General features: G+C 38.5%; 1 protein-coding gene across 2 annotated transcripts in view; it reads left to right on the top strand.

Moving 5' to 3' along the window:
- Positions 1-27,976, top strand: part of LOC150081901 (homeobox protein Meis1-like) — a 220,998-nt gene that overhangs the window by 127,005 nt on the left and 66,017 nt on the right. Inside the window, exon 7 of one of the 2 annotated variants that reach the window (XM_090378974.1) lies at positions 19,385-19,524. In XM_090378974.1, the coding sequence (XP_090235100.1) occupies positions 19,385-19,524 (140 nt within the window). Of the gene's footprint in view, positions 1-19,360; positions 19,525-27,976 lie in introns of both variants that reach the window. The other variant, XM_090378973.1, reaches the window with a different exon arrangement.

Genomic DNA, 27,976 nt, shown 5'->3' with positions numbered 1-27,976 from the left:
TTTTCTCACAAGAAGTCGATGTATTATACAGTTTCAGAATTCCGTTCTAGTGATATCTCACTAACATAACTATGAAGAGGTTCTTGTGAATTAATTCAATCGTCGTTATTCAGTACATGCTTTACCAGATTGCTGAAAAATAGAGTACATATATCTCGCTTAAAGACAGTTTACTTAGCCACATTTCTGACAGTTTATTTACCGACACTTGAAAGCTACTAACCAGTATTTGGTTTGCGACATCCCTCACCTCGTTTTAATGACACCTTACAAATGATTTCCAGAAATATTAAAAAGTGGACAACTAAACAGCAGCGCTGAGAGTAAAAAATAAATTATCGTTGTGACGTTTATCACCAAATTGAAGCCTCATTTATTAAATAAAAGGCACTCTACGTACAATTTTTACTTGTTCTGTGTTTGCTTGATCCGTTTGACTTCACTTTAACAGTCCCGTTTTGAACCCATTTAAAAAACAGAGATCCAAAACGCTCATGATAGGAAGAGGGAGCATGGAAGGAAGTTAAGACATCAAATGCAAGTAGAGCTTGAAGAAAATTATGGCTTGATTTTAAAAATTACCATGAACTGGAAGAGCCAGCGCATGATAAAAACAAAACATGGCAATTTAAAATAAGTTTGTCTTCAATAATGTTGAAGATGCTGATGTCGATTTATTGCAGTCACATTGGCGAAGATTTGACTCCTTGAAGACCAAAGAATGAAAGGAAATGGATAAAGAAAAGATGAGTGCAGTCCACAAAATTAATAACAACCAAGGCCATGTCAGAATCTTTTACCCATTTTTGAAAGTTCAGTCTTTGCTAAGAATGATGAAACACGAGAAGGAGCAACAGAATTATTGCGCGAGGAAAAAATTAGGTAGATGTCAAAACGAACAGATAATAAAATAAATATTATGCGCTTCCCTCCTCACTTAAGCGACTGTCCAGTTGGCCTTTGAAAATCTTCCAATCAACCTCAATTACTTCGAAGGCAACTTGTTTCATAAATCAACGACTCACTGGCTACAAGAAAACTTCGATAATCTAGTGTAAACCTCTGTAATTTGAATTTTATGACCTCTAGTTCTGGAATTATTTATAACAGTGGAAATTCCGCTTTCATTCATTTTATTAACCCCTCTCAGAGTCTTATAAACCTCAATCCAGGCCCCTTCTAGGATGCCTAGTTCCCAAGCTCTGTAGCCCATATAATCGAAGTCTTTATTCGTATAGTCACCCTTTTGCCGATCTTACCATGAGTGTTGCCCACTTTTGGACCCTTTCAGATGAAGTCTCCATACTTGAATACAGTATTTATTCCAAATGTGGTCTTACAATTGCCTTATACAGTGGGACTATGACATCCCTGTCTCTACACGACATTTTTCGATAAATCATCGATAGGGCCCCAGGGGCTTTCCTTGACTGCCTGTTTACACTACTCAATAAACTTCATATCTTCCCTTATCGTAACTACGAGATCCCTTTCTTCCTCTACTGTTTTGATTCAACCCGTCAAGTGCATATATGTTATTTTGAGGTTGAGTAAGAATAACTGTAAGACTTTGCATTTTGCTGTATTAAAACATGGCTGCCACTTTTCAGATCATTCCTAAAGCCTGTTGAAGTCAATAAGGAGCGTTTCAGATCATTCCTGAAGGAGCGCTACTTGGCACTGAATATTAACGACTCTCCCAATCTTTACGTCTTCTGCAAATTTTGGCATCACGCCCTTTATCCGTTCTTCGATGCAGTTTATGAAAATCAGAAACAACAGGGGTCCAAGAACAGATCCTTGGGGGAACCCTATTCTGACTTTACACCAATCTGAAGAATATCTATACATTAATGATAACCCTCTGACGTCTGTCCTGCAATCCAATATTCTCCCAGATAGCTGTATTGGATCAAAATAGTTTACAACAACAGCAATCACTGTTGACAGTGAAATGTGTATTTAGTCGCGTAGTTTGGGCGATAGAGACGATCTCGTTATTATCACGTTTACTAATCGTCCATGGACTTAATAACTAGTATCTATCTTACTAAAAGATTTTGTTTTGGCTGATATTATTTAAAGGACGGAATGTTCATATCTTAAATGCTTATGGTTCATGTCTATGCCATCTTCATTTTGAACCACTGACTAGAGGGAAGTAGTTGATCAACAAAAATCTTAATTTAAATATCTTACAGAAAGTAGGCAGCAAATGAACACAGAAAATTATCTACAGTTGTGCCTAGACAGGTTAATATTGAAGAACCTCGGCAGAAACACTAGATTGACATACTTTATCTGTTGCAAACAAGTACAGATCCATTTCGTAATCATTTACAAGCTCAGTGTTAGGTAGGGTAAAATTGTACCCGGTGTATTAGTTCTTTTATGTAATGGATATAGAGGGACTCTGAGGCCAGTTTTGTCCCAAATGTATGAAAGCGGAAGGACTGAAGTATATGTTTTGTCGTCAGTCTTGAGTCAAGAAATAAGAGTATAGTTAGAGCGTTATACAAGTATATTTCTGATCTGAATCAAGTAATTAATTTTCCGGCTTTAACGTTAACCCATTTTAGAATGTGAATTCAGAAGACAGAAAAAGAGAGAGACATATTGGATTTTGAAGCAGCAGCAAACCAAATAACTGAGCCATAATGTATGACTGGATGTAGGCGAGTTCTAATTATTTCACTATTATGGCTTCGTCGGAAATATGAATAAGATTTCGCGTAAGGGTTTTAATTTTGGACTTTTGAAGGTAAACTTTAAAAGTGAGCTTAGACTCGAAATGTGTATATACACACATACACACCCAAGTCGGTCTTTATGTACTGGAACCTTTTGAATTTGAGTATTGCCAGTGACTGAAGGAAACTGAAGTGGAACAAATTTTGCATTTATGGAGAGCTCTTTTGAAGGTCCTTTGAGGATTTAGAGCGAGGCCCAAAGAAAGAGGTTGCAGAAAGCATCCAAGTACTGATTTATAAAAACATTCTTCCGCAGAATGAGAGATGGACGATATCTTCAAATCATCTGCGTAAGAAATTATGGGGTGGTTATTCTAAAGTAGTGGGGGAGGTTAAAGAAGAGAAAAGCAGAGCAGATAGTATATAATCTACCCCCCACCCCCTGGATATTCCTACTGATATGGTTTTAACCAAAGCCATTTTCCCAGAACGAAGGATAAGTTTTCTGTTAAATATGAAGTTTTGAATGAAAGACAGAAGAGTCAAAAATAGAGCAGTAGAAAGAAACGAACAAGTTTTTGGGAATTTATTGCATCGAAAGCAACAAAGACGTCAAGATAGTCTGACTGAGTATTACTGTTAATGCGTGAGTCGCAAGAAAAGCAGTAGTAAGTTGGAAATTGTAGACTCCTTATTTACCATGATGAACCTGATCAGAATTAAAGGACAAAATTTGGGAGGTTAAGCTAGGATGAAGAACTTTTAGTAGTGAGGACGAAATGGAGATAGGTCTTGAATATTTGAGTTCTTTCGGATTCTGGGTTTTTTCCTACAGGAAAAGTAAAGTATTCATTCGAATTATCAGGGAAGAATCTCTGTTCCAAACATTTATTAAAGCAACAAGAGGTCATAAATGAAAGGGCTAATCTATTTTAATACAAAGACAAATTTTGTCAGTCCCAGAGGTGTTGCTCAACGTATGACTGTTAATGGCTATCTTGACCATTTCAAGTATTGTGGAGAGGAGAAGGGTTATTTTGGCAAGCTGCTGTTGGAGAATCATTTTGTTCAAAGAGGCAGATGAATATCGAACTTTACAGTACTTAAACATTCTCATGTGGTAATGATTGATGGAACTTGAAGGCAGAATGTTTTGTTGAAGGAGAGCTAAAGCTATAATGAAAAAATAAGGTCATGAAAGCTATAATAATTTTTTTTTTCCACCTTACAAAGAAAGTTCCTGTGATTAACAATATTCATAATATGATTGGAGAGTTTCAAGTTTTTGTTTTTTCCTAAAGAACTTTTGTTGTATTTGTCAAGTTTAGAACCTCACCATAGTTTAGAGATGGGTGAAATACATGAGAATTTAGAGGTGTTTTTAGCAATGAAAGATAGTTCTGTCGCTAGTTCAACAGAAGCAGAAGAAAGTAGATCCCAGTAAATCTAGAGCCAAGTCAGTATTTGTAAATTTAGGAGAGAAAAGCCTCTTGCATGGATGGTTTCTCTGATACATGAGAAAAAGAGGGCGAATTTTGTTTAATATCAAAACCAAAGATAATGAAAAGGTGATCAGAGTCAAAGGAAATATTGCCCACAGGGTTTCATACCTTAAAGTTAGTGAAGTAGAAGAACTAATGCATGATTATACCTAGTGAGAAACAAAGTATTTGAGAAGATTAAGAGCCTTAAATTGATCGAGTAATTTCCACGGTTCATTCATAAGAGGCAAAGAGGATAAAGGTTTCCATAGACTAGTGTAGGTGATTTAAAGTTACAGGGAGAAAAATGCATGATATGAACTCATTGCATACTTCAGAGCTCGCTCCCTCGTGTGTAGCACAGTTGCTAGGATTGCCGTCCTCCCACACGGGTGGAAAAGACTTGAGTTCGAGTCCCGTTGATAACGGGAAGAATTTTTATGAGCCTTTTTCACAGCGTGGCTGAGTTCGTTGGGCTCAGGAGAAGGTAGCATGATTTTTTTCTCCCGGAAACTCAGGTTTTTCGTCCAGCAAAACAGAAAATCGACCTCAGAACACACGGAGCAATGTGGCCTTAGTCGTCGATGCCCCTAAAACCCTACTTACAACTTCAGGCTCCTGTTGGGATGGGAGGGGGATTCAAATTAGTTCTACATGTTGCGCAACTCCAACTTACTACGCGACATATAGAACGTTATGTGTGTAAATCATCTAGCTGATTTCAAAGTGTGGGCCAAATTTAAGGTAATTTACCAATGTTCGGAAAGAAAATCATTTCATGCATATTTGAATATCACCAATTGCAGAAGTTTCACTCCTTAAGATTTCCGCGATCAGCAAGGTTATTGGCGTATGAGGAAAAGGAGTTAGGTTCCCTCATCCTGCAAGAAAATTTTGCGTAAAATATATTTTAGTATTAATATGCGGGCTACGGCATAAGTCGTTTTACCGAAAATTACGAAATCAATTATTATTACAGAAAGTTATAGAATAATACCTTCGTTTCTTTGTTATTATTCAATATCTCGGAATGTTGCCTTGTCGACGTCTTAATGTGATCGAGGTTTCTGGCTGTAGACTGTCTTTGATTATACTCCACATAAAACAAATTCATGTTATTCTGGTGATTGAGGAAGCTATTAAACTGTTCCTCTATGTCAGGGACGTCCAATTTTTTTGACTAGGGGCGAAATCAGATGAAATGCTGAAGGTTGCGAGTCTCATGGGTCCTCGCGGGAAGCAAGAACAGTTCCTTACCACTAATTAGCTCACAAATTATTTTTCTTAAAGAAGAAAGTTTCGTTTATGACGCATTAAACACAATTTCTTTTACTCAACTCTTTGGTATGTTGTCACATTACAGCTGATTCATATTTTGGTAAGTCTATAAGTATTCTGGAAGATTTCTTTCCGGTACGTTGCGTCCTCACACATTTGTTTTACTTCTATCTGCAGAGAGTTAATTATTTTTACTGTATTTGACGGGAAGAATCTTTGTAGGCTACGAAGATTGTTGAGGATTGGACGAAGTGGTAGATTTACCCTTCCGCAATGTCTAGCTGTGGCACGCAGTTTGGCTAGAATATTATTAAGGTCTGACGCGTTAATCTGCCTATGAGCATTTGTGCGAGAGTGTGTATATTCCTGTTGATTATCTGCTGCATCCAGGTTTCGATGCTGAGGTTTGAGTGGAGATGGACCTTGAGATAGTAAAAGGGTGGTCAGCAACTCTGTTAAGCCATCTCAAGAGCCAATATTCGATCCCAAGGACAAACTTATAATGTAAGTCAGAAGCTGAGGACCAAATTTGAGAGGCATACATTGGAATCGGAAGGACACACTTTAAAATGTACTTGGTCGCTAGATGAGGGTCCCTAATTCCTACAAGTTCCTGTCTAGTAGTCCACAACGCAGCGTATATTTTTGACTTCATGTGAGCGAAGTGTTGAGCAAATGTGAGTCTGTCGACCCACTTAATACCCAGATCCAGGTGAGAATGCACTTTTGTTACATTAGACCCACTCACAAAGATCGAAATGTCATTTTTCTTCAGTTGTTAGTTACGATCATTTGGGTAGACTTTTGTAAATTAATATGGGGTCCAATGATAGCTCTCAAATTCTTGGATTTTGCTATTCGCCATCTAACAAATACCTTCTGCTGATTCGTAGTCTTTGGACGTGATGAAGAATTTCACATCATCATCCGCATACGTTATAAAATCTCAGTTCTGAGCAAGAAATGGCTCCAGTGCGACCGCAAAAAGGGTAGCCGAAAGAACTCCTCCCTGTGACACTCCTCAAGAGATGGTAAAACAAGATTATATTACTAAAAACAAATATTTTTAACGTTCTGTAACGCCCTAAATGTTGTACACCTCTCCCGAGTTTAAAACTAGCGTTCCACAAAGTATAGTGTTACAGAACGTTAAAAATATTTGTTTAAGGCTGAAACTCTCGTGGTAGATGGTACCAAAAACGAGAAAGTAATCCTTGTACTTATATTCGCGAATTCACTCCAGGATCGTATGATGAGTTAAAATAAAAATAACTTTAAATATACGATGCATACTGTTCTTCTCTTTCCCACTGTGCTTGTATAATCATCACACGTATGCAAATATATTTGTTATTTAAAAAAAAATAACAAATACGCAAACAAACTGATTGCTGTAATAAAACCGAAATCCCACAAACCAGCCAGTTGTTACTGACTAATGCATCACAGGGTGGGGATGCGAACACTCTTCACCGAACTACTGATTGTAAACGTCGTAGGCTTTTTTCCTCCTGACAAAGCAGCTAAGACCATTATGTTTCGCTGATGGGAGGCGCCACATATTTCACAATAGAGTGCTAAACTCGCGTGGGGGACACAAACACGTACGGAAAGAGAGAGAGAGAGAGAGAGAGAGAGAGAGACCACTCACTAGGTGACGAGGATGATTCCAGGCAATGAATGAACTCCTAGACTCACTTGCTTATTCATTAGAATACTCTACCCGATAAACAGGCCATCAAGGAATCAATGCATTACGTTGAAAACACACGAGACAGAAATCCATACTGCCAGATGATGCTGCAGAATTGTTAAGTACTTTTATGGAACTGTTTACTTCTTTGTTGTCAGAAAAGAAATTATTATATTGGTGATACGAATTTATGCAACAAATACCAAAGTCTGTTTTATCCTTCATTCTTGTCCTCCATATCAAAGTGAATACAGAATGAGCTTATTCCAATGCAGTAAACAGGCTCCTGTGATTTTCCTAACTGTGCTAAGACTGTGCCATACATTTGATGCTGCACCTTTCTCAGAACTCGCTACTTCAATCTCCTCTCGCTTTCAATTCGAATGTGTTGGTGGCTGCAGTAGCTTCTTTAGTATTCCACTAACACTCCACATTTCCTGCATCCTACGTATCAAATGCAAATCCTGCTTCCAGCCACTGTTCCCGATGTCTATAGAATAGAAATGTTGCATAATAATCAAGAACACTCGTAGCTACGACGTTATTTAGGGCAGAAATCGTTCAATGAATATTCAATTGGAATTGTAAGTTTTCCGCTTGCTTTGGACGCTGATTTCTACAAATGAGGAATCTGTGTAGATGATGTATTGAATTGCAGGAACAACTGTAGTGTTTATTGTTAACTTCCAGTGAAAATGAAGTGCAGTCAGTGAGCGTTGTACTTTGATCTTTCTTGCTCTCTCTCAATTCGAAGAGGTTAGTTTCTCCCTGAATCGTATGCACGATACTCTCTGCCCCTCACTTTCTTATCTTAGTGAACTTAATTCTTCTAATGTTGCGTTTCAAGGAAATCAAGACTCTCTGCAGCTTTCCTTTCTCGAGGCAAGGACGCCTGGACTTATCTATCACACTTCAGGGTTAAACCTCGGGCTACAGTTTCAGAGCATCTCAGGTTTCTCTGCATGAATGGTCCAGGTATTGTTGGTCATACGCCCACCCGCACATACCAGCTGACCTCCGACTTCCTCTGGAGCGCTGACAGTTATTGCAGGCAGTTGTTAGTTTATATTTTCTGTCTCTATCTGTATCAGCCTTGACCTGTCCTCTTCTCCGGTGTACCAACAGTCAGATATCACCCCATGGGTGAAGGCTGTGTATAATAACTGGACCACATCTACCAGTCTTACTGGCTGACATTGGTTAAAATTCAGCGCTGCTGTTCTCGCGATTCATTTGTTTCCAATCCAGTTATCTCTGCGTCTTCACTAAGTATTTGTCAGACGTATCAGTTTCTGGGTAAAGAGGAAAAAAAAGACCTTTTCTTAATCAGAGACCAGAACATAACCATTCTTAATACATACGAGGTGTCATTCGACTTCATTTATTTGGGGCTTTCACGGATTGTCAGTTGGGTTTTCGATTACTATCTTTAGCTTAATTTATGGAGGAACTTTCACTGTTCATGATTACTTCTTCTACTTTCCTGTTCTAATTTTTGTAAATTGCTTCTTATTAGTGGGAATTAGGAGCAGAATCTATACTTAGTTCCCTCCACATATAGAGCGTAGTGAATCCGTAAAGTCATCAATATAACAACTTTTTGTTTCAAAAATGAAAGGTTCCATTAATAAATTTCCTTTTCTTGTTATCCGAACCCTTTATGTTGCTGAAATAATTTTTAAAAATTGCCTCTACAACCAGCACGCGAGTGGATGTGTATATTTCGGAAAAATATACATTCAGAAGCTACTGAGGTGGGATCGAGCTCGAATTAACGTGATTAAATGCGAATGCACATCACACTGTGCTATACGATATATCGTCTAAAAGTAGGCCTAACGTGTTAAAATACTATTACTCATATAGCTGCGAGAGTTTGCATATTTTAAAATTGTTTTTACTACAAAATGTCTTTTGTGATTTATTATTTGTGCGCATCTATAAAATATTCGACCTCGTGTAAAGGCTCGGTACCCCCATTCCTTCTGGAAACTGGTTGTTTCATCCAGATAAACATTCAATGGACCATGGAATAAATAGTGAATAGCTTGTAATTTTTTTTCCAAGGGTATTAATCTGGAAGATTCAAATCCTGTATGTTTAGAACTGTAAAGCTTCGAGCTTAAAGAAATGATGCATTTTCACTGTTTGTACTGTGAAGCTTTATAGCTCTAAACTGATTTGAATCAGCTACATCCCTTCGCATATCGTGGAAACACAACTGGGTCGTCAGCGATTCTGAGGGTATAAATAACCACCGCTGGAGGGACGATAATTCCGTGTAATGGCCCTCGCTAATAATAAACAGCGATATGATTTTGTTGAGAGAGAGAGGGTTAAGAAAGGCTAAGAGAGGTAACTCTTTGATTTTCCTTGCAATAAAAGATGTATTTGTGCGCAACCTTTGATTTATATTCTTCGTGGAAGTCCGTAACACGCAAAAAAAAGTGACTGTAAGTCTACACGAGAAAGGTGGACACGTTCAGAGAATATTCTATAACAGTTTTAATTAAATTCGGTATTCGTTTTTAATAATTTGCTGTATTGAAAACTGGTTTGCATTTCAATTAGATAATCCTCTATAATTGCTAAATATAACGATTGAAACTCAACTCTGTTATATGCAATAAGAGATTCATAAATAATGTCTAATTGACTTCGTAAAGATTCTCCACAAAGATCATTTTCCATGATTTTTGTTGAGAGTCTCTATCCACCTTGAATTAAGCAACCCCTCCCCTCCTAGAATAACGCATTTCGTTTGATAAAGTATCCTCTCGTAATGTGGATCTGAGATATTTCATAAGATGTAGCAATACAGGGTAATGCGCCATCTTGTTTCTGTGTTGCTTTATGCGTGGCATTATGCTCTTCAAGGCTTGGGAAAACAACTTTGAATACAGTATAAGTACTGCTCTAATATTATCGTACACATAAACTTCATCTTCAAAAAACAGATTCAGGCCATTAATGAATCTTGCTGCGAAGCCATACCCAATGCTCGATTTCGGTATACTCTGATCCTGGTGCGCATACTTTTAGATGCCATAAAAATAAGAAGACCTTGGACCAATAGTAAATGCATCGTTCCGGGACTCTCACGACCCTGGGCCCTGGAGCAACAGCGTCATTGTGCCTTGGAAAATCTGGCCCTGACAGCTGGGTGTTTTAATTTTGGAAAATAGCACTAGGTCATGAACCTTGCACGGAAGCAATACCCAATGCCAGGTTTAGGTAGTTTGGGACCCTGGTGCACATATTTTTAGATGTCCACCCTCTCATGGATTCATAAGGAAAAATCTACTTTTACCAATCTCGGCTCTTTTTAAATTTCATCTCATCTTCCTAAATGAAGGACCACAGGTTGATACAATTTGCATCGATCGTTCCAAAAACCTTTTGATCTCATCTCGTTCCTCGTGAACTGCTTAAGCACAAATCTGACTACTGTGGTATTCATGACTCTGTTTTTAACAAGAGTTTTTTCTTGATAATGAGACGTTCACTTGCCAATCTACATGAAGCATTTTAGCCTCTGATCTATGGATTTGGCTATTCTTTCCTTGGACGACACTGTTGTCGTTTGTCTTTTAGAAAAACCTTTCCATCCTAGTTATCATTATTGGCACGATGCACGGACCGCACTTCGATAGCACTTTATAGCTATCGAAATTTTCGCAATGCCTCAGTTGGATCTCTTTATTCTGATAGTAAACCTTAGTGATAATAGAAAAATATATTTAGGAGGGCAGTGTTATGATGACGAAGCGAATATGGTGAATGCTTACAGGAGTTCAAGCGTGGTTACTTGAATTAACCTTATAAAATATGTACACTGTTCCCAGTCGTAACTCAAATTTAGTAATCAATGGCTTAGCACACTAGGAAATGATAGGATAATTTTGTTGAGGGTAGGGCTAGATGCAAAGGAGGTAAAAGTCGTTTTCGGGAATTCTACGACTGAAAGCTGCTTATTTTGAATTTCTCTAAGATGATACATCAGCTTCGAAGTTTTCGGCTCTCTCAACACGCAAATCGACCTGTGAAAGAACACAAGCGCTTGAACAGACACAATAAACTATGTGAACCAGCGTACATGACCAAAACATTTTATCTGCTAAAATTACACAACACAAGAACCACCGTTATCTTTTTATCAACATTTTTTCATACATATGAGATACGAATTTTAAAATTTTCGAGATTATATATTCAATCTTGCTGTTTGGAACTGACTGGGCAGTTTCTTTATGTCGTGGTGGTGCATTCCGCACACGGCTTCACCTATTGCTCTGAAGAAACCGTGCTCAGGACGCTGGTCTTCCTGTTATGATTGCTTAATTAAAGCTTTGCTGCACAGATATAATGACGTAATGAAATCGTTAACTGAAATTTCACTCTTGGGTAGAACTATTACTGAAAGACACGAACCTTACTTAAGCTTCTTTCATTAATAGTCATCCAGTTTGTTAAACTGATTGTATTGTACCCAACTATAGAATAATTAGTAGGAAAACTTTTTAAAGGACTTGATAGGCAGTTGTAAACCTCTGGTCCTTCCCCCAAGACCTTTTAAACTGAGTTATAATAAACTTTTTAAGGAGGAAGAAGCACTGATTATCATTCTTACTGTGCCAATTTCCTTTAAGAGCTTATATGCAAGCTGAAAATACCAAATTAAAGTATGTACGCAAGCTCTTCTGATAGTTGACAATTTATGGTATCTCCACTATGTTTTCTGTTATTTTCATTATCAACCCACTGCAGGATGGAAGCTTCCTCAACAATTCATGTTGAGGGAAATGGACCATAATCTGCCACGCTGGTCCAGTCCGGGTTGGCAGATTTTATTCGGATCAATTATATATAGGTACCTCTGCTTTGAGGTAGCTTTTGTTAATCTTGCTGATCCGCTGTTTCTCCCCCCACCTCAAGTAGAAAATATTATGGCTGTTGCTCCTTGGACAGCCATCCATTAATTTCCCAATTACAATTATTGCCCAGCTGTTTATTTTGCACAGGATCCCAGTGCCCGCAAGTAATTCTTGAACAAGGTCCCACGAATTTTGTGGTCGACCCCGTAAATTGTGTGCTTTGTATGGTTGTCAGCTGACTTTATCTTGAATTCCTGAGAGCAAAGCTTGTTTCCTTACTGCAGTTAAGTTCCAGTATCAGTTCTTTCATAATAACGAAAAAGGAAAGAATTGATGTAGAGTGGTCCTTGGTTGGGAAACTGACAAATGCACAAGAAAGGGTGAATAACAGATTATTCTTGACAGTGAGTGTGAGTAAATATCCAGCCAGACTGGAGGAGTGGGACATGAGTTCAGATCTTCTGTTACTGGTGAAGTTTTGTAAAATGCTCCTGACAGTCCAATACAGATATCAGAGCCATTGTTATAAACAAAACTTCGACTCAACGTGTCTGAAGAGGCATAGTTTTAGTTGCAGTATTATCTTTAAGCAATCATAATCATTTGATATCTCACAGACCCATCAAACAAAATTCCAGAGACACAAAAATACCTGATGAGCTGTTTGAAAGAAAGCATATTGTATCCATGAAATTTAATGTCTAGGACAGCGTAGACATAATTCAAATATAATTACGGTGACTATCAATCAAGTATGGAAAGAAACAGGCCACGAATTTTTTTTTCTTCTACAAAAAACAAGACTAATGAATTTAAATTTGATCGTTTATACTGGATGATTCAAAATTCGCACAACCACGAATTTCAGTAATTTAAAACAATTATTCATCATATTCGATGATTCAAATATTTGAATCAAGAATAAACTAGTTAAACACTTTCTGGGGGGGGAGCAAGGAACTACCCTCTCCCTCGCGGGGATAGCTCCCGTAGGAGGAGCTTGAAAGTTCAACTTTCCCCTTAAAAGGGGCATTGAAATTTCAAGAAACGCGAAGTGTCGTGGTCTGTAACTTCGTGTGTGACCGAATGTCGATTTTAGGTGTGTGAGGGGAAACCGGAGTACCCGGGGAAAACCTCACTCCACGGCCCGAGATCGACTAACTCGGCGCTGAGTGGAAGAAGGCAGGAAAACTTCCTAAATACCTTCTGCTGGATTCGAACCCAGGCCCTTCCACTCGGCGAACAAGCGCGCTACAACTGCGCTACCGTGGACCGCACGAACAGCACGCGCAAGTCAACTTATATATGCTTCAGTTTCCCCGCAATAGGGGGATCGTTAATCATTCATTTTACGATGCTACAAGCAGTTTGAAATTGCGAAACTCAGATATCATTAATTAAAATGTGTTAATTCTTTAATTTTAAATTTATAAAAAACACTGAAAATGTCAAACTTCTTGAATACATGCACGGAATCTTTTCATCATATTCGATGATATCTTTTGTAGTTTTTTATTTTATTTTATTTTATTTTTTAGTGTGTTGAGTGTCACGAACTAATGCAATACAAAAAAATACTGTATGCAGGTTTAGCTGAAATATTTTAGATATTTCTGGAAGAGATAAAAATCCTAAAACTAATTATGTTAATTGTTTGGTGGGAACAGACTGAAAATAAAATATTATCGCACCTTTTGTAAGGTAGGAGATATATTCTCAATATGTCCTTGTTTAAAAATCGGAAAAGTGGACGAATCATTAATGCGAACCATTTTCTAAAATACAAAAATATTTGCGTTATTAATTCCCTTTTTGGGGTGGTATTGGTAATGAAAAATGATACAGGGAAGCTTACGCTCATGAGCCAAAATATTATGACTACCTACCTAAAAGTGTTAGGCCACCTTTAGCCCTGATAACCACTTGCACCTGGCGTGGCATGACTCCACAAGAACGCAGAAGGTGTTCTCGGCTATCCTGGACCAGCTGGACAGAAGGACGTTCGGCAACGGAGAGAGGCACTGACGAATGCTACGTTCCACCCCATTCCCCAAATGTTCTATGTGGTTGATGTTGGGGGAAATATGGCGGCCAAGGGAGCACACAGAACGCTTGGATATGATCCTAGAATCATTCCTGCACAATGCGGGCCTTGTGATACGTTGTGTTGTTTAAAGCGTCCAGTGCCATCTCGATACGCGGTCACCAAGTAGGGAAAAGCTTGGTCCGAAACAATGTGGAGGTGAGGGTGTGTTCAGTGGAGAAAATGGGTCCAGTGATGTCCATGAAAACATCCCACAAACCAGGATACCATCCCTGCCGGGCAACTGTGCAGTCTGGTTGCAACCAGAATTAAAATATTTTTAATTCGAAGAGAAAACTTCAAGTTTTACCAGTTTTCCTGCAAGGAACAGTTGATGCTTTATCATCAACTGTTCTGTTTAGAAAGTTTGTATATATGCAGTGACTATCACTAATAAAATAACACTAATAATACAATACTATGATACTAACACTAGGTGGCAGATAACTATCATCAACCGGTGCAATACCACCACTTTGCTTATTGGAAGCTTGAATTGGTGAAACCCATGTTTAGTCTCTAGAGCAAAGTTTCTGGCATCATCCCCCACCTTCTCCCTCAACCATACAATATAAAATAGCATTTATAATATAATAGTAATACTAACACTGGGTGGTAGATTAATGTTTTCAACTGATGCAATACCACCACTTTGCTTATTGGAGACGAAGTGGGGAAACCCATTTTTAGTCACCAGAACAAAGTTTCCACCATCCCCCTCCCTCGTCTCCTTCAACCCATGTGCGGTACTGTACTAAGTACTATAGGTTTTGATAACTGCGCTATTTGGGGTTTTCATAAATAAATAATTCTGTAGCAGGTACATAACATGTCCTTCCGCTAGCATATTTAACTTGTTTTACATTTAAGAGTCATCGGCAGGAGTTAAAAACGTTTTAATTTTCAAATATTAATAAAATTAACGGATAATAATATAACAATGTTTTTATTTTATTAATAATAATTACATATCGGTTACTGAAAGTATTGGTCTGTGATTTCCTTGGTCACATGTTCATATTTTCCACTATCCTGGAAAAACTACTGCAATTTTCAGAGGTTTGAAAGTTTTTCCTCTAGTATAGAGCGACGATGAAGCTCCGTGCAAAATTTCATTAAATCTGGTCCAGTAGAAGATAAATTATTGTTGTCATCATACAAGTTACAATAATTCGCTTCTGGCAGAAGCTGAAGATGACGTCACTTCGTAACGCTTTTCCGTTACAAATTTTTTGGAATACGCCAAAAAAAAAAAAAAAAATGCATTATCAAGGCCCGATTGTAACCCACCTTCTTCCTATGTCCTCTTTGGAACAGCTATTGAGGTTATAACTCAACTGTTTCCAACAGGATTAGATTCATTTAAACCGACTCAAACAATATCTATAAAACTTCGTATACTTCTGTTCAAAATAAGAACATATTTCCGACTTTCAGGTATCAAAATAGTTTACAGAGACTAAGCTGATTAAACATTAATCTTTCCCATACGACAAAATGAGATTTTGCCACAATTAGACAGAATCAGAGAGACTGTGATATTCAATTTAGTTTCTGCCTTTGAAAGCTGAATATTTCGTAAATAAGTTTCTGATAGCTTCTTTACGAAATATTTAGTAAAATTAGGCATAAATAAAACTATACTACGAATATGAGCTTCTTAGCCTTGATAGTAGGAAAGAGAAGTTAGTTTTAGAACTGGTATAAAGCAGTGACTTAACAGATGTGTCGTGACATCTCGTAATAAATTAATATATTTTATGTAGGGAAGACACTTAAGTCAACGTGTAAGTTCTGTGATAATTTAGTTTATTGCAGAAGGATTATAGTTTACAGTTCACTATCAAGCATATACAAGAATAAATTTGACTCTGATCATGTTTCTAGATGCATACTAAATCCATCTACAGGACCAGTTTCGGGATTACAGATCACAATCACATACACTCAGCACTACAAGGTTTACATAGACTGCTTTCTCTTCATACAGTACAGTCCAACCTGTCAATTCCAGCAACCTCGGGACCTGATCCGCTCCAGATCTTGAAAATTTGGGTGGCCAATATTATTGATAAAAGAAAGCCACCAAAAAGAACTATTAGAGATTCAAGTTATCATTACCAGGCAATTGTAAACTTTAAGGAAGGTTATTGCGCCTACATGTCTGCAATCTCATCACGTAGCCAGCATAGCGAGAATGCCATTGAATCATGCAGCTTATGTTAAGATAGTCTAGCTGGGAAGGGGGGCACGATAGCTCTATAATTTCACTGTATTTGCTTGATAAATCTCTTAAATCCTCCTACTTAACTAGGAGGATTTATTAGAGGGTGGTAATCTCATCATGAAGCCACTATGCTGGCTACATGATGAGATTTCTGACATGGAGACCCAATAACCTTGTCCTTAAAGTGGGATGTGCTGTAAACATGCATATAGATTTAAGGTGCGGTGGAGGGATTCTCCATAAGCGGAGGGCATAGATGGTTGGTTCCGAGATCATACCACACAGTGAGTACCAGCCATGGCAGGACAGCACCTGCCATCAGTCGTCGTCTGGTGTAGGAGAGGTACAGTGTGTGAGTAATCCATCGTAGGAGCCAGTGTTCTGATGAGTAAATGCGCTTGTTGTTGGTGGATGCTGCTGATGTCTACATTTCCGATGCGTATAGGACAACTAACTAAATATGAGTATAGATATTTCCTCACCAAGGATAATCTCCGACGTGTAGCGGTTGCTGCTTGGTGATCCAGCGCAATTGTCAGAATCTGGATTGAACTTTATCGATCAGTGCATCGAAAATTGGTTCGGTGTCGGAAACACCCTTCGGCATATGGTATTTCCAATCCTTCAAGAGAGATTTGTATTCGAGTAGACTGGAGTTCGAGAAGTTCATCAGCGCAGATTTAGCTGGTTTATCTGAAGACGGAAATTCTTGATAATCCTGTAGGTTATTCAGCTTTTCAGTGATTGCATTCCTAATATACTCTACCTGGTTCTCGAGTTTGATTTTTGTTAAGATTTTAATATCATTGCCATACCAGATTACGTCCTTTCTGTCGGATATGTGGGGAACAATTCACTGGCTTTTCTTGAGATTGTCTGATGTCTTAAGGACAGTGTCTCTTTCTTGCGTGTCACTTTGAATAAAGTAATAGTAGTATTCGAGGAGAGAAAGGAACCTTGAACCCTTCTGGCATAAAATAATGCTTTAAGGTCAGCATAGGCGACTGCTAGCGCAGTTTTTTTTTTTTTTTTTCCCCCTCTCGAATACTTGTGGTTAGAGCGGCCAGGAACGGCATAGTGAATTTATGGGCCTCTGATATATGGATCCGATTGGTTATTTTGGGAAGAGTGCCTTTTATATTAATTTCAGTAGGCGGGATTGAGAGAGAGAGATGTGAAGTCATTTGACATATTAACTGCTTGGGTTTTTTTTTTTTTTTTGGACGAGGTTTTAAAAAAGAGTAGATGAAGATTCCGTTATACATTGATAAAATAGATCGGTAATAAAAGCACTAAGGCATTTAAGTTTGAATTGTGGGATTCATCTGCACCCTAGTAGTTGGCAACAGAGCATTTATTGCTTTTAATAAGCTTATTCTTGGTGATATTTATATTCACGAGTATGCCAGTTGGGAAATTGTTTTGGTTTGAGAAGTAAGCGATGTAATTCATCCATTATTGAAGATCCATGCTATTAATTCGGTCTTACGGTACTTCAGATTATTTCCATGATTTGTGTAGGACTTGTTTCCGATGGAAGCTTTCGCTTAGAGCTGGTCTTCATCAGGCTCTTGAATGTAACATCCTGATCGTTTTGGTAGCAGCATAGTTTGTAATTGTTTGTCTTGGTTCAACCAATCAAGAACAAAATCACAACAAGAACACTGCTGGCTGCCTTAACGCAGCCAGCAGTGTTCCATGACACCGAGTAGGGTTCAGGACTATTGGAATAGTAATAATTTTCTTCTGTTTTCCTATTTTTGAAACTTTGGGTTGGTATGTGCATTTGAACTGCCATGGAACCATGATCGGATGAAATGCTTCTGAACCGTCTTTGATGTCATATGTCCTGGACTTTATACGTAGTTGAAGCAAAAACAAGATCTAGGAGTTGTGTTTGCTATAACCACTAATTAGTTGGAAATTGACCTCTGGTAGGTTGAATATTGATTAAGGCGAATCCTATATTCTTTAAGGTACTGATTGGCTTTATTTTTAGGTGATGGATGGCCGATGATATGTTGAAATCGCCATTAAGTCACTTTGTCTTTGTGCGAAAGTGATCGACTAGCCAGTTGATTACCTCATCTAAAGTTTCCACATTCGGCCCTGGTGGAATATAAATCACGACGTGTCGAAAAGGACTGACTTATGCTTCAAGTTGAGCAGACATACTTCAAATGATATCTCGTCCACCTCCCCTAAGGATCTTTAAGGGAATGAAAACAATTTTGGATCTCCAGCCTTGGTGGCACAATCTAAGAACTCTTTCTTATTATTCAGCCACGTGTCAGCTAAGGCAAGGCCGCCGTAGCCTAGTGGTCAGGCGCGCGGGTGCATAAGTACACGTGCCTTGAATGACCGGGGTTCAAGCCCGTGACTGCTGAATACGGTGCTGTTTCTTGTAAACTCCTCTGACCGTTTGGTCGTCCCGGAATATAAACAGAAAATTTATTTTAACATCTGACCCTGAACAACAGAAGATTCTCTACGGTGTCGAGCTTCTTTCATTCTGGAAGGTGACCCATATGGTTCAAGCCATCATTCCACGGTATACTGATTATGGATCCTGGAGGATAGTCTGTGGGCCTGAAAGCTCTAAAACGTTCGTTAAACAGTCAACATGGTGTTAAAAGTGCCTTAGTTTAATATTTCATGCATGAATCGTGAATATCGGAAACTAAGTATACTGTTGCTTATTATCATTGGGTTGTTTATCTTTTTCACGAACAGCAATTAGACAATTCCATGACCTAACAGATTTCTGGGCGAATCTAATCTGAGAACTGCATTTGCGATTATATTTAGGGATTTACCCATTTCTTCAACATAACCAGAAAACCGGTAATGCTGGATAATATTCCCAAGTACAGTATATAAAGAAATATGATTCTTATGATTAGTACAGTTCGGCACATCATTCTAATTTTGGTTTTCCTCAAAAGGGGCAACCAAAAATGGAATGTTAAGATGTAATGATATAAACTAGTAGTGTAGAAACTATTTTGAAATACTTCTCTATACTTAAACGTAGTCTTTTCCGATACTTATTCTTTAGGTGACGCCAGTATTGGATCTGGTGATGGTACCGGAGAAGATGAAGACGAAGAAAGAGGGAAAAAACGCCAGAAAAAACGAGGTATCTTCCCAAAAGTTGCAACCAACATCATGAGGGCGTGGCTTTTCCAGCATCTTACGGTAAGGCTAATCATTTTCGTCTCTGGAGTTTATAAGAATTTCTCACTTTGTTTGTTTCTTTTTTCCCCCTGTACAATTCTGGCCCTGCTGTTAGAAGAACCCATTCGTAGATGGATAGCGCAATCATGAAAGGATGTGCTTGTTAAAAAAACAATTTTCACATAACCTGTGACATCTAAACGTTGCTCTACTGGCATCAAGGGATCCGGTTTGCATCATGAAAACATCCCCACAACATTACATCGAGTCTACATTGTTGACACCTGGCTGGATAGGGCTATGGGTTCATGTTTTCGCCCATAGTCAGTTCCTCGGGTCAATGTGAAATAGCAGGAACCCTGTTCTGTCGTAAACTGCGATACCCCATCCGTGAAAACATACGAGTGGTGGCTCTTTAGTAACCACTGTTGTACTGGGTAATTGTTTCACTGATTGCAGCTTTTCTGTCATCTTGCAGAGGTCGTGTTAGCCTTCGTTGGCTTTTCACATCAACGAGCTGCTTCCGACCAAATCGCTGTTGGTTAGACGTCTCGGGTATATCAGATTGGTTCAATAACCAACCTTGATATACCCGAGACATAATCGTACGCGAAAACTCTAGCAGTGTTTCAGTTTCTGAGGTGCTCATTGGCGCCGACCACCATGCCACAAAAAATCACTTAAATCCATCGTCTTGTCGCACTAAATTGCACCTATATAGTCCCTGTGTATCGTCCACCATTTTCACATAAAGAAGCTACTCAGTGTATATACAGGTTATCCATTTATCGAAGCTGAGTGGTCATGTATTACAAACTGGGTTTCATTTTAATTATATTTGCCTTCTATAAATTCTTTTACGAGCTCAATCTGTATACGCTGGCATGCACAAACAAATCAACGATTGATGTCTGACTGACAACTTTGATTTTTCCTCTTAGTCGGATAAACTATCCCTTCAAATATTTAATGAAGCAAATACAGAAGATAAAGAAAATATTATTTAAGATAGAGCATTAAAACTATAAATTCATGGAGGAAAAAAAGATAATTTCAAGTACTTTTCACTGAAAGTGCTTCACTTAAGAAGTTTTGTCTATGTTGAAGGATTTTTAAATAATTTTGGCTAGCCAGATCAGAAGCAATGAGTTTTTTTAGAAAACCACCGTTTGCTATACCGATGATAATAAAAAATTAATGATAGTGTTTTTGGGGGGGTTAAAAGTTGAGGAGGGCTTCCGTAGATTTTCTTAAACTTTTTATTTTTTTAATTAGGCCTCTGTGAGGCGTGACAGTCAGGGTACATCAGGTGTGCGTGACAAGGAACAAAAAAAAAGTGTTGTGTGCACAGTGGGGAAAGGAAGTGGGGAGGGGGATATGTGTTAGAGGACTCCCTGAAACAGTAAATGAGGAGTTTCCAGGTGAAACTACTTATTTCTTATGTGATTCGGTCCGTTTCGAAAGAAACCACTGCCCAGCCATTATCCAACCATCCAAAGCAAACACTTTTGATTGCGGCGAGTTTCCAAAGGGAAGTAACTTTCTACTCGAATTCACAAGATATCTTCACCCTCTCAAGGGAAGATTACTCAGTTGACTTAAGCAAACTCGTGAGATTATAGTAGATCACATATCGTCAGCCCTGCTAATTTTTGCAGTGACGCCAAAGGTCCAAATTCTTTTTGAATACACGGTACAGTATTTGTTGTTCGTGAGCAACTTGCAACACTCCCCTCCTTCAACGATCGAGACTTAAGTAAGATAGCAACTAGCAGAATTTGACACTTGTGAAGCCAGAACTGTTGTTCGCGTCTTTTATTATTTATTATTCTCCCTTGGTGTTCTACTGTCATTTGACCAACTAATAGTCAGATGTACGTTACAAGAATTGCAAATTTTACTTCCAGAATGGAATCCATTATGGATTCCATTCTGGAAGTAAAATTTGTTTCTAAGAGTACATCTCTGTCGTAAATAGAGGACTGCCTGTATATCTGAACTTCTGTCAGCGTTATTTCTTTCTAAATATCACGTCTTAGGCTCCTGATGTGAAGTTTCAAACAGGTGCATTTCTTTTGATCCTTCGGCCAAGTATTGAGGGAATCCAATATGATTTACCAGGCTTCATATTACTTGGGCAGAGTTTTGAATATCGTAATTGCCATATTATATTAATTCTCTATTGTGAAGCTTACTTTTGTTTCAAACTAGTCTCGAACAGTGTTTCAATATACACCATTCGGACTGTAGCTGGGAGCAGAAAATATGGAGTTCATATTTTCCTTCTCCAATTGGTTTCAGATTATGATTAAAATCCTTGAGCGTCCGCACGAGAAGGCCGGCTGATTGTTTGGTTGTGATGGCGGTTCCTTGGTGCATCCATCGACTAAAGTATTAGTCATGGTGCGCTGGTAGCACAGTGGTTATAATCATCGTCCTTCCCACACCGTGTAGAAAAGGTCTAGGTTAAAATCCCTTCAATTATGGAGGAACTTTTATTGGCCTCTTTGGACACCGTGGCTGAATTGGTCAGACTCGGGCAAGGATAGAAAGGTGGTGTTTTTTTTTTTTTTTTTTTTTTTTTTGGTCCAGCAAAACGACTAGAGGATGCACACAGTTTACGAACATAATACGCATAGGTGATTGAGTTTGTCTTTGTGAGTAACCGTAATCTGAGATATTTATACAAATGTTAATGGCCAGAATTGCAGTTGTTGTGCGGGTTGAAAACCGTGGGAATCCAGGTCCCCCTACAAACTTCTAACGTGTTGAACTATCATTACAGTGGACCACAAGATGATTCCATGGTTCCTTAACAAACATTCGCCAGTGGTAAAGTAAATTGTTCTTAATTCTAAAGAAGTTACATGCATGTATGAGAGTGACCTTTCTTCTCCATAGCACTACTGATATACCATTCTTAATCCTCTTATTTAGTATTGTCATTTGAGATGTTTAGTTGAACTTAATTCAAGGCAAGTTTTATTGAGATAATGCGTTCTCTAGATTTTACATTATGGTGTTTCTTGATAATGTAATTTACCGTATCAAGGTCTTTAAGTGTGATTAGTAATTTAATTTTATGCATATTGTCAGTGAAATTATTCTTGTAGGGATTAAACTTTATTCCATCTTAGAATCTCGTCCTCTGTCTAAACCTTGGTTTTCCAGTAAATGTGCTAAGGCTGTTCAAAATAAGAATGTTGCATATCACAATTGGCTTCTATCCAAATCTCCAAGTTCATTTTCTGCCTACACTAAAGCAGATATTAATCAGTGAAATCTAGATTTTGAACAGACCAAGAGTAGAACACTTACTTCTTGTCCAATCGGTGATAGCATTGTGGTCTCTTTGCCAAAGCTATTGACCGCACATTTCGCCCATCTGTTAGCCCACCTCTGTTAAAACTTGAAGGTTCTATTGCCACCTCAGCTAAAGATAAAGCTGACCTGCTTGCATTCTACTTTCTTTCTTTCTTCCAGAAAGAAAGTGCAAAAAAAAAAAAAAAGAAAAATACCAGTTTTTCCTTCTGCTTGGAAATTTTCTGATATCCAGCCAATTCCTAGAAAGAGTGACAAATCCCTTCCATCCAATTATCGTCACATTGCACTTCTACTTTTTTCTAAAGTAATGGAGAAATCCATTAACCGCCAGCTATCTAGAAACCCTCCTAATCAATGATCGCCAATATGGATTCCGTCACTATCGATCCATTGGTGATATACTGGCTTATGTTGTTACCCATCTATGGACGAATTCAATGGAAAAGTCTAGTGAATCTCAAGCAGTTGTTCTTGACATTGCAAAGACTTTTGATCGAGTTTGGCATAAAGGTCTTTTAAATAAGCTTCCATCTTATGGCTTGCCGAATGTTTTCAGTAATTGGGTATCCAGTTTCACCCTCTCTCTCTCTGACCGGCTCTCTGTTTTCTATCTTCTCCATTAATGCTGGTGTTCCTTGAGGTTCAGTTCTTTCTTCCACTCTTTCCCTCTTGTATATTAATGACCTTCTTTCATTGACTGGAACTCCTATTGATAGTTTTGCTGATGATAGTATATTGCATTCCACCTTACAGTTTGAGAAACTTTGCTCTGTACAGACAGCTTCAACTTCTCAAATATTGACTACCATTTCCTTAATTTCTTATCTCTGGGTAATTTACCAGTGGGGCAAAGATAACTTAGTTAATTTCAGTTCTTCTGAAACTCAGGCCTATCTTATGTCTTGTAAAAAGGATTCTTCTGCTCCTCTTCGATGACACTCAGATATCTAGACAAGATCACATATCTTATTAGCGATTACCCTGAAGGACATAAGCATAACGCAAATATTGCTTCCTCTGCATCTAAAAAACTGAGTTTTCCTCTTGGCGTTACTTTTCTTCTAAACGACTGCTCACTCTGTAGAAATCTCAAATCGGCTCTACCATGGAAGATTATTCCCGCATCTGGGGCGGTGCCTCCATAACTTTCTCTCAGGCTTCTAGACTCCATTCAAAAGGGGGCAGTTTGAATAATTAATGACCCATCTTTTACAAAGTCTCTCTCCACTCTCTGTCTCACAGACGTTCTTTTCCATAGATACTTCCATGGCCAGTGGGCGCTTCCGTAGCCAGGTGGGCAGGAGCAGCAGTGCCTAGCACACGCTTCTTGATTAGACCGGGATTCGAGCCTGTCACCACCAAATACGGAGGATGCGGAAAGGTCAGGGAATGACCACCGCATATCCCTGGAGCAATATGGCCTTAGTTGCTAATGCTCATAAAAACCAAAAATAACAAATAACTAACATGGCTAGTGCTGTTCTTCTGAATTGGCTTCTATTCCTCTCTCTTCCAAAAAAAAAAAACTAGTCTGAACACGTACTCGTACCTCATCCAGTCAGTATCCTTTTATTGTCCAACTTCTTCCTCATTTATTCCTAAATACGATTTAGTAAACTGATAATAACCCCTCCCTCGCGAGTAGCACAGTTGGTATAATCACCGTCCCCACACCGGCAGAAAAAGACTGCAGTTCGAATCCGTCAATGACACGAGGAATTTTTATGGGTCTTTTTCACAAGCGTGACTGAGTTAGTTGGTCTTCAGGCGAGGGTAACATGTTTTTTTTTCCAACAAACAGCAAATCGACCACAGAGCACATGCAATTTACAGACGTATTATATACCGCGCAATATGGCGTAAGTTGGTAATTCGTCTAATACCCTACAACAACATTTATTTCTTCAACTTCCGTTTTCTACAACAAACCTCCCTTCACATTTATTTCCTGAAAATTACGGTCTACAGAAATTCAAGAGGATCCTTCTTTCATCTTCTCAACCTTCATTTTTGCAGTGACGCCAAAGGTCCAAATTCTTTTTGAATACACGGTACAGTATTTGTTGTTCGTGAGCAACTTGCAACACTCCCCTCCTTCAACGATCGAGACTTAAGTAAGATAGCAACTAGCAGAATTTGACACTTGTGAAGCCAGAACTGTTGTTCGCGTCTTTTATTATTTATTATTCTCCCTTGGTGTTCTACTGTCATTTGACCAACTAATAGTCAGATGTACGTTACAAGAATTGCAAATTTTACTTCCAGAATGGAATCCATTATGGATTCCATTCTGGAAGTAAAATTTGTTTCTAAGAGTACATCTCTGTCGTAAATAGAGGACTGCCTGTATATCTGAACTTCTGTCAGCGTTATTTCTTTCTAAATATCACGTCTTAGGCTCCTGATGTGAAGTTTCAAACAGGTGCATTTCTTTTGATCCTTCGGCCAAGTATTGAGGGAATCCAATATGATTTACCAGGCTTCATATTACTTGGGCAGAGTTTTGAATATCGTAATTGCCATATTATATTAATTCTCTATTGTGAAGCTTACTTTTGTTTCAAACTAGTCTCGAACAGTGTTTCAATATACACCATTCGGACTGTAGCTGGGAGCAGAAAATATGGAGTTCATATTTTCCTTCTCCAATTGGTTTCAGATTATGATTAAAATCCTTGAGCGTCCGCACGAGAAGGCCGGCTGATTGTTTGGTTGTGATGGCGGTTCCTTGGTGCATCCATCGACTAAAGTATTAGTCATGGTGCGCTGGTAGCACAGTGGTTATAATCATCGTCCTTCCCACACCGTGTAGAAAAGGTCTAGGTTAAAATCCCTTCAATTATGGAGGAACTTTTATTGGCCTCTTTGGACACCGTGGCTGAATTGGTCAGACTCGGGCAAGGATAGAAAGGTGGTGTTTTTTTTTTTTTTTTTTTTTTTTTTTTTGGTCCAGCAAAACGACTAGAGGATGCACACAGTTTACGAACATAATACGCATAGGTGATTGAGTTTGTCTTTGTGAGTAACCGTAATCTGAGATATTTATACAAATGTTAATGGCCAGAATTGCAGTTGTTGTGCGGGTTGAAAACCGTGGGAATCCAGGTCCCCCTACAAACTTCTAACGTGTTGAACTATCATTACAGTGGACCACAAGATGATTCCATGGTTCCTTAACAAACATTCGCCAGTGGTAAAGTAAATTGTTCTTAATTCTAAAGAAGTTACATGCATGTATGAGAGTGACCTTTCTTCTCCATAGCACTACTGATATACCATTCTTAATCCTCTTATTTAGTATTGTCATTTGAGATGTTTAGTTGAACTTAATTCAAGGCAAGTTTTATTGAGATAATGCGTTCTCTAGATTTTACATTATGGTGTTTCTTGATAATGTAATTTACCGTATCAAGGTCTTTAAGTGTGATTAGTAATTTAATTTTATGCATATTGTCAGTGAAATTATTCTTGTAGGGATTAAACTTTATTCCATCTTAGAATCTCGTCCTCTGTCTAAACCTTGGTTTTCCAGTAAATGTGCTAAGGCTGTTCAAATAAGAATGTTGCATATCACAATTGGCTTCTATCCAAATCTCCAAGTTCATTTTCTGCCTACACTAAAGCAGATATTAATCAGTGAAATCTAGATTTTGAACAGACCAAGAGTAGAACACTTACTTCTTGTCCAATCGGTGATAGCATTGTGGTCTCTTTGCCAAAGCTATTGACCGCACATTTCGCCCATCTGTTAGCCCACCTCTGTTAAAACTTGAAGGTTCTATTGCCACCTCAGCTAAAGATAAAGCTGACCTGCTTGCATTCTACTTTCTTTCTTTCTTCCAGAAAGAAAGTGCAAAAAAAAAAAAAAAGAAAAATACCAGTTTTTCCTTCTGCTTGGAAATTTTCTGATATCCAGCCAATTCCTAGAAAGAGTGACAAATCCCTTCCATCCAATTATCGTCACATTGCACTTCTACTTTTTTCTAAAGTAATGGAGAAATCCATTAACCGCCAGCTATCTAGAAACCCTCCTAATCAATGATCGCCAATATGGATTCCGTCACTATCGATCCATTGGTGATATACTGGCTTATGTTGTTACCCATCTATGGACGAATTCAATGGAAAAGTCTAGTGAATCTCAAGCAGTTGTTCTTGACATTGCAAAGACTTTTGATCGAGTTTGGCATAAAGGTCTTTTAAATAAGCTTCCATCTTATGGCTTGCCGAATGTTTTCAGTAATTGGGTATCCAGTTTCACCCTCTCTCTCTCTGACCGGCTCTCTGTTTTCTATCTTCTCCATTAATGCTGGTGTTCCTTGAGGTTCAGTTCTTTCTTCCACTCTTTCCCTCTTGTATATTAATGACCTTCTTTCATTGACTGGAACTCCTATTGATAGTTTTGCTGATGATAGTATATTGCATTCCACCTTACAGTTTGAGAAACTTTGCTCTGTACAGACAGCTTCAACTTCTCAAATATTGACTACCATTTCCTTAATTTCTTATCTCTGGGTAATTTACCAGTGGGGCAAAGATAACTTAGTTAATTTCAGTTCTTCTGAAACTCAGGCCTATCTTATGTCTTGTAAAAAGGATTCTTCTGCTCCTCTTCGATGACACTCAGATATCTAGACAAGATCACATATCTTATTAGCGATTACCCTGAAGGACATAAGCATAACGCAAATATTGCTTCCTCTGCATCTAAAAAACTGAGTTTTCCTCTTGGCGTTACTTTTCTTCTAAACGACTGCTCACTCTGTAGAAATCTCAAATCGGCTCTACCATGGAAGATTATTCCCGCATCTGGGGCGGTGCCTCCATAACTTTCTCTCAGGCTTCTAGACTCCATTCAAAAGGGGGCAGTTTGAATAATTAATGACCCATCTTTTACAAAGTCTCTCTCCACTCTCTGTCTCACAGACGTTCTTTTCCATAGATACTTCCATGGCCAGTGGGCGCTTCCGTAGCCAGGTGGGCAGGAGCAGCAGTGCCTAGCACACGCTTCTTGATTAGACCGGGATTCGAGCCTGTCACCACCAAATACGGAGGATGCGGAAAGGTCAGGGAATGACCACCGCATATCCCTGGAGCAATATGGCCTTAGTTGCTAATGCTCATAAAAACCAAAAATAACAAATAACTA

Source organism: Mastigoproctus giganteus, chromosome 8, assembly GCF_048544385.1.
Source record: "Mastigoproctus giganteus isolate SK-2022 chromosome 8, ASM4854438v1, whole genome shotgun sequence".
Taxonomy (NCBI): Eukaryota; Metazoa; Arthropoda; class Arachnida; order Uropygi; family Thelyphonidae; genus Mastigoproctus; species Mastigoproctus giganteus.
The sequence above is the reverse complement of the archived record's forward strand: the minus strand, read 5'-3'. Positions and strand labels throughout refer to the sequence as shown.